The sequence below is a fragment of the Lissotriton vulgaris genome, chromosome 3_1, assembly GCF_964263255.1.
Source record: "Lissotriton vulgaris chromosome 3_1, aLisVul1.2, whole genome shotgun sequence".
Classification (NCBI taxonomy): Eukaryota; Metazoa; Chordata; class Amphibia; order Caudata; family Salamandridae; genus Lissotriton; species Lissotriton vulgaris.
This window is the reverse complement of record NC_141689.1, coordinates 690,262,656-690,270,290: the sequence shown is the minus strand read 5'-3', so window position 1 is coordinate 690,270,290 and position 7,635 is coordinate 690,262,656. Positions and strand designations below refer to the sequence as shown.

General features: G+C 54.1%; 1 protein-coding gene across 1 annotated transcript; it reads right to left on the bottom strand.

Annotated features, from left to right (window-relative positions):
* Positions 1 to 1,089: 1,089 nt before the first annotated feature.
* LOC147726924 (uncharacterized) lies at positions 1,090 to 3,296 on the bottom strand. The gene is made up of 2 exons (XM_086963011.1): positions 2,589 to 3,296; positions 1,090 to 2,313 (listed from the first exon to the last, which is right to left on the bottom strand). Exons 1-2 carry the CDS (start codon positions 3,007 to 3,009, stop codon positions 1,295 to 1,297), a joined length of 1,440 nt encoding a protein of 479 aa, XP_086819137.1. The 5' UTR covers positions 3,010 to 3,296; the 3' UTR covers positions 1,090 to 1,294.
* Positions 3,297 to 7,635: the final 4,339 nt, after the last annotated feature.

The window sequence follows — 7,635 nt, the reverse complement described above, 5'->3', positions numbered from 1 at the left end:
GCGAGGCGGCTACGGCTACAGCAGGAAGGACAGAGGGAATGGCTAAGAAATGAACAGGTCTACAGACAGAGGATAACCCTGTTCATGCTCACTGAGGCTGAGATCCTACAGAGATACAGGCTGGACTCTGACACCATACTTGAGCTCATCAGGGACCTTAAGCCATACTTGGACCACCACACCCCAAGGGCACACGCCATCCCTGCGCACGTCCAGGTGCTATGCAGCCTACACCTGGTAGCGTCTGGCAGCTATCAAAGTGGAGTAGCAGCAGCAGGAGGGGTGAGCCAGAGCAGCCTGTCAAGGTTCTTCCACATATTCCTTGACGCCATGATAGACAGGATGGACCAATACATCTCATTCCCTGCAACCCACGCAGAACTGCTACAAACCAAAGCGGACTTCTACCAGATGGCACACTTTCCCCAAGTCATCGGTTGCATAGATGGCACGCATATTCCGATTTGCCCACCAGCGGACACCGAATACATATACCGCAATCGGAAATCGACACACACCATCAACGTGCAGGTGATCTGCAATGCCAAGTGCACCATCACAGACCTGGTAGCAAAATTTCCAGGGAGTACCCATGACTCCTATATATTCCAACAGAGCGGCATATATGCACGGCTGATGGCTGGCGATTTTGGAGAAGGATACCTCCTAGGTGAGCCACATCATCAGACCCCCATAACACATGGTAGGTAGGTGTAATACATGTATGCATGTGTCTAATGTGACCCCTTTCTCTTCCAGGCGACAGTGCATATGCCCTCCGCTCATTCATACTCACCCCCTACCTCAACCCCTCCACACCCAGCCAAAGGAGGTATAACCGGGCCCACATACGCACCAGGAATGTTGTGGAACGGACCTTTGGCATCTGGAAAAGTAGATTCAGATGCCTGCACAAGAGTGGAGGTGCAAGGCAGTATACCCCCATCACCTGCTGCAAGATCATAGCTGTATGTGCAATGTTACACAACCTTGCGGTCAAGAAGGGCACTGAGGTGGAGTTGTCTGACTACGAGGACTATGACGACGACGAAGCTGTGCCACTGACACAGCCAGCTGGGGTGTGTACGCCATGTGATGGCAGATACAGACGTGAGGAGATCACTGAGAACTATTTCTGACTGAGTACAGATGCAAAGACAGCTAAATGTTGCTTGGAAAATAAAATTTTTAATAGTGATGCACCACAGTTACATCACTGAAGTGCATTAAAAAATGGAGTCTGTCAAAACAAATAAAGTCCAGGGTCCTGGTATGATCATCCCCCCTTGCCAGCCTATTTTTTGGCCCGCTTTCCAGACCCACTGGGGTGTCCCCCGGCCCCCTCCGAATGGCCTGCAGCATCAGCGGATCGCCTGGTGCTCCTCCTTGGCTCTGATGCAGCGCTGGCCGGGCTGCTGCGGCTGCTGCTGTCTCCAGCATCACCCAGGTCCAGGGCAGGATTGGAGGCGGCGTTTGAAATTAACATGGCCTCCATGGCCGTGGTGATTCTGGCCATCCCCCTGGTCAGCTCAGCCGTTTGCTGACTCTGCACCGACTCCTGATTTGCGCTTCGGATGCACAGCTGGGCGGTCGCCGATGCAAGGCGGGCCATGGCCCGGTTGAGCACCCGGGCATCCCTCCTGCGCGCAACCTCATGCTCCTCCTGCCTGGCAGAGGAGTGGGTGATGGCAGTGGTCAGCCTGCCCAACCCTGCTGCCACCTCCTTGTTGCTGTCCACAACAGCCTGGAACCCCTTCACCAACTCCCCCATCTGCAGGTTGTGCTGCAGGAGCTGGCGTTGGCAGGCCATGGTGGATCTGGCCTGTTGGCGCTGGATTTTGACCATCTGGCCCTCCAGGCCCAGGAACACACTGCCCTCCCGTGCTGGTGCAGCAGTGGTGGTGGTGGTGGTGGTGGCACGGCGTCTGGCACTGCTGCCTCCGGCCTGCTGAGTGGGCTGGGGTGCCACTGGTGGTGGTGTGGTGCTGGCCGGTCCCGGTGCCCCTGCTCCCAGGACAGGTAGGACGGGTGGCAAGGCCACGGTTGTGGCAGGAGCTGTTGTCGGCGGAATGGTCTGCCTTGTTGGGGAGTTGCATGGTGAAAATTGCAAGGGGGGTGAGCTGGGCAGTACTGGGGAGTGCACTGCCTGGAAATCAATCACCAGGACTCCCTCCATTCCAAGCCCTGTGGTGTCTCCTTCCTCATCCTCATCCTCCTCCTCCTGGCCAGGCTGGCTGGTGCTGGGCCCTGCCACTGCAGTAGTAGATGTCGAGGCTCCCTCTGCTGCCACAGTGGTGCTGCCTGATGGTGCCCCTAGGTACAAAGAAGCATTTGTAAACTGAGTGCCGATGTATTACAGGCAGTACAATTATGGCATTCCACATGTCCTTGCATCTCCTTACACCGTGTCACACTGTTTCCTGTCTTGTGATTCTGCACTGACATATCTGGCTAACTTCTGCTGACTACATGTACCATGATGCTTGTCTCTTGTATGTTGGTGGCAGTACAGTGCTGGTGTTTGCCTATGCATTGTGTCTAATGGGGAGGTGTCTGGTAGGGTGTGTCATGATGCGCATGCTTCTTACCTGTAGCTGTGGCCATCGCAGTGCTGTCCAGGGTCCCGATCCCTACGATGCTCGCCCTCTCGATGGTGCTGGAGACAATTTCCTCCAGCTCGGTGAGGGGTGGCGCCGGGTTCTGGCCTCCTCCGGTGTGTCCAGCCTGCCTCTGGATTTCGGCCAGCTTCCTCTTCGTGAGGCTGCGGAGGTCGTAGAACCTTTTCTTTAGTTCCTCAATGGACCTGGGGGTGACTCCAGCAGCATTGACCTTCTGTGCGATGTCGGTCCACAATCTCCTCTTCGTGCTGTCTGGCACGTTGAGGGACAGCCTGCCAAAGAGCTGGCGGTGCACCCTCACCACCTCCTCAACCAGCACCTGCAGTTCTGTGGTGGTGAATTTGGGCTTCCTCTTTTGGGAGGACTTCTGGCTTCCTGCCTGATCTGCCATTCTGCTGTTGTTCAGTCTGCAACCTCCTTCTCCCACTGCTGCTAACTGTGTGTTGGGCTCAGGCAGGCTTTCCAGTAACTTCTAGAAACTTCTTAATTGTCTGCACCTGCCAGGGTTGCCACTCCCTGTTTGGGTGGGGGAGGGGGAGCCACCTCATTGGCTGAATCGCCTATTGCCGAATCGGCTTTTACCGATTCGGTATTAGCCGAATCGGTAAAATCCGATTCGGTATTATCCGATTCGGTAAAAGCCGAATCGGTTCATGCAATGCATTCCTATGGGCTTTTTCGCCATGGGTCTATGATTGCCGATTCGGTTTTTACCGAATCGGCTTTTACCGATTCGGTATTCGCCGATTCGGAACTATCCGATTCGATGAGAGCCGATTCGGTGTTTTCCGATTCGTTGTTGGCCAAATCGGTAATTTCCGATTCGGAACGAGCTGAATCGGAACGTACCGATTCTCATTACCGATGCCGACCGATTCGGTTTTCATTCGGTATTTTTTTCCTACATATCGTTTTCCGATTTCAGAATACCGATTCGGCCCGCCTCGGTATTTTGAAATCGGAAAATCGCGTTTACCTACATCGGGCCCTTACTGTGAGTTCACAAAGAATGCATCAGCCAGTCCGATCGAAAAGAGGCTACTTATAGACAGGCCTGTGCAAAAATGTGCATCGTGCGCGTGGAAGTGGGCAATTTGTGCTATGGAAACGGTTGAAAATCACGCTAGCGTGAAATTTCACATATTTTTGCTACAGACGACTAGTTCCATCAGAAACATTTCCTCCCGTGCCAGTCCTTTTGCCGGGACCTCTAGTGACTTTTAAATGCAAGATATGCCCTCACATTACATTTTCACTCAATAGACCACAAAATGCCCATTGCATAATGTTTGCAGGATTGTCTTGAGATTTTGCTTAATTTCAGGGAGGTACGCGACTTAACACACCCTCAGTTTACTAACATTAGTGTTACCTCAGTGGACAGCCACATAAGTGCATGTCTTTCTCCGGAGATTTGCCCCTCCTCTCTACACTGATTTAAAAGTGTGACTTCTTCCTCCACAGTTACCTAGTATGACAGTGAACTGGGCGGGAAAGTGAGATTTGAGAATGAGGATGTACCACTGAGGGTCTTCACAAAATATGATGCACATGGCTTTTTACTCCTGACTGACAGGTGGGAGTGGTTCAGTCTATCATAGTCTATCGTGAGTGACATGTTAAAAGATATACTTAACGAATCCAGTTACTACTAGTCTGATCCTCCAGGATATATGGCGAATTATTTGCAGCAATTTTGTGGCAAAGAATGGACACAGTTGCATTTTTTTGCTGCATTTAGGTTGAGCCTAGCCGTAGTGCACATGGACTGCTCACTCTGCGAGGCATGCTGTATTGGAGTAGGCACTGGAACACCCGCCCACTCTCCGTCCATATTTGTCAAGTTTGTTTTTGTTTTTCTGGCTTGAATATACAAGTCGCATCATAGTGGAGTGTGACAGAGGTCACCCCACGCAGTGGAACCCTCTCACCATAGTCTGGTAAGAGTGGAGCCCGCTCTGTTTCCTTTTAGGTCCTGATGAATGCCATGGACCCTTCTGTGCCAACTCAATCAATCAATCAATCATGGACATTTGTATAGCTCGCTACTCACCCGGAAGGGTCTCAAGGAGCTGGGGGGGAGGGGTCCGCTACTGCTCGAAGAGCCAGGTCTTGAGGAGCTTCCTGAAGGAGAGATGATCCTGGGTCAGCCGGAGGTGGATCGGGAGGGAGTTCCATGTCTTGGCTGCCAGGTAGGAGAAGGATCTTCCTCCGGCGGTGGCTCTGCGGATGCGTGGTACGGCGACAAGGGGGAGGCAGGTTGATCGTAGCTGGCGGGTGGGCGCGTAGAAGGTCAGGCGGTTGTTGAGGTACTTGGGGCCCCGGTCTTGGAGGGCCTTGTGAGCGTGGGTGAGGAGTCTGAATGTGATCCTCTTGCTAACGGGGAGCCAGTGCAGGTCTCTCAGGTGGCCGGAGATGTGGCTGTGTCGGGGGATGTCCAGGACGAGTCGTGCGGAGGCGTTCTGAATGCGCTGGAGTCTTTTCTGAAGTTTGGCTGTGGTTCCGGCATAGAAGGTGTTTCCGTAGTCCAGTCGGCTGGTGACGAGTGCGTGGGTGATCGTCTTCCTGGTTTCGGTGGGGATCCATCTGAAGACCTTACGGAGCATGTGCAGGGTGTTGAAGCATGATGAAGAGATGGCGTTGACTTGTTTGGTCATCGAGAGGGAGGAGTCAAGGATGAAACCCAGGTTGCGTGCATGGTCCGTTGGTTTGGGAGTTGGTTTGGGTGCCCAGGGCAGGGGGCCACCAGGAGTCGTCCCAGGCGGAAGGTGATGATCCCAGGATGAGTATTTCCGTCTTGTCTGAGTTCAGTTTCAGGCGGTTGTTCTTCATCCATTCGGCGACGTCTTTCATCCCTTCGTGTAGGCTGGTTCTGGCGGTGGCGGGTTCGTTGGTGAGAGAGAGGATTAGCTGGGTGTCGTCGGCATAGGAGATGATGTTGAGGTTGTGTTTGCATGCGATGGCTGCGAGAGGGCTCATGTAGACGTTGAACAGGGTTGGGCTGAGTGATGATCCTTGTGGTACGCCGCAGATGACTTTGGTGGCCTCGGATCTGAAAGGGTGGAGGCGGACTCTCTGGGTTCTTCCGGCGAGGAACAAGATGATCCACTCCAGTGCCTTCTCTTGGATTCCGATGTTGCTGAGGCGCTGTACTAGGGTGCAGTGGCAGACAGTGTCGAATGCTGCGGAGATGTCCAGGAGGATGAGGGCCGCTGTTTCCCCATTGTTGAGCAGGGATCTGATGTCGTCAGTGGCTGCGATGAGGGCGGTCTCGGTGCTGTGTTTGGCTCGGAAACCGGACTGCGAGGGGTCGTGGGATCCGTTCGTCTCGAGGAAGGCAGCGAGCTGTCTGTTGACGGTCTTTTTTTTTTTTTAAATATATTTTTATTGCAGGAATTAGTAAATCGTTACAAAATCGACCAGCATTGTATCACAAGCAGTATCAGCGAAATACAACCCTCTGTCCCTGCACCGTAAGTTCCGTACACAGCCATCCGGCCCACAACCCTGGGGTCGGGCGGCGAAATTCAGGGGGGGCTCAGCAGGATGTTAGAGCTGGTCCGGATGATCCACTGTCCGTCATCTGCTTTTCCAAACAAGCCTATAAACCCAAAAGAAAAACCCCCACCCTCAAAATACTACTAACCAAGGTAAACCCCACCCAACCCCGCCATCAGCGCCTGGGAGCAACCGCAACAGGATCTGCTATGGGACCCACGGGGAAAGCAACAGACCTAATAGTGCAAATGTTTATCGGGACTCGGGGCGAGTCGCTTCTTCACCTTCAGAGTCGCTGGGGGCGCAATAATCCCTGAGGGCCTGCACTAACATTTCCCACTCCAACGCTGCCTCCTGCGCCTTCTCATTACGCTGCCTCCAAGCCAGTTGGTATCTCAGTGTGCTCTCCCCCGCCGCCCACTTCAAGAGCTCGCTGTGCCATCTGCTCCCTGTCGGACCAACTCGTGCCTTCCAGTTTCTGGTCACCTCTCGCTTAGCAAGGAGGAGCCCTAGGTCGATAAATTTGCTGGAAATTTTATTCTTGGGGGTATGAGGGAACCAGTGTAGGAGTCCCACCGCCGCATCAAATGATAAGGATCTCCCCGTCACCTTCTCCAGGGTTTTCTCCACTTCCACCCAGTAGGATGATAATCCCGGGCAGGCCCATAACATGTGGAGGAGGTCCGCCTCCTGAGCTGGGCACCTAGGGCAATCCGCCGAATTCGTGGCAAAATATCGCTTAATTTTCACTGGGGTCAGATATGCTCTATGGAGAACGTAATAGTGGACCAGCTGAAATCGGGCGTGGCGTGTGCCCTTCCAGGCTCGCCTCACCAACTGGGACCAGGTCGTCTCCGGGATTTCCCTGCCAATGTCCTCCTCCCAGCGGTTTCTCAAAGTAGTGAGAGGAGCCAACCCTTCGTTGGTCAATCTACCGTAAAGGCAAGTGACCGCCTTCACCGTGCCCGCAGACATCATCACGTATTGGCACACCGGAGATAAGGCAGGTTCCTCAAGCCCGCTCTTCCAGTGTGCCTGGATCGCTCGGACAATGGCCGAGTGCAACAAAAAGTCACCACGGGGGATCTCGAAGCGATCAATAAGATCCTGGAAGGGCAAGAGCGCCCCGTCCTCGTACAGATCCCCAACTAGCTGTAAGCCGGTGTCCTCCCAGGCCACCAATCGTGACCAATCGCCTCCATGGGGGAGGGCCGTCAGCATCCCCAAAGGTATTTCGGGCGCATACGGTGTTCTTAGATGGCCTCGGGCGTGAGCCCGATTCCAACACAGGCGGACAGTCCGCTCCTCCAGCGATAAATCCCGCAGGGCCAAACGTTGTCGCAACGCTATGAAGGAGAGAACATGCCTGGCCATGCCCGTCCCCCTTCTGTCTTCCGGGCCCCGGAATTCCCGGGCGATCTCCTGGGTGAAGGTCTGGAGCTGCGCTGCCAGGTAATACTTTTCAAAGTCCGGCACCGCGAGCCCCCCCTCATCTTTCGGCCTCATCAGGGTCCTGAGG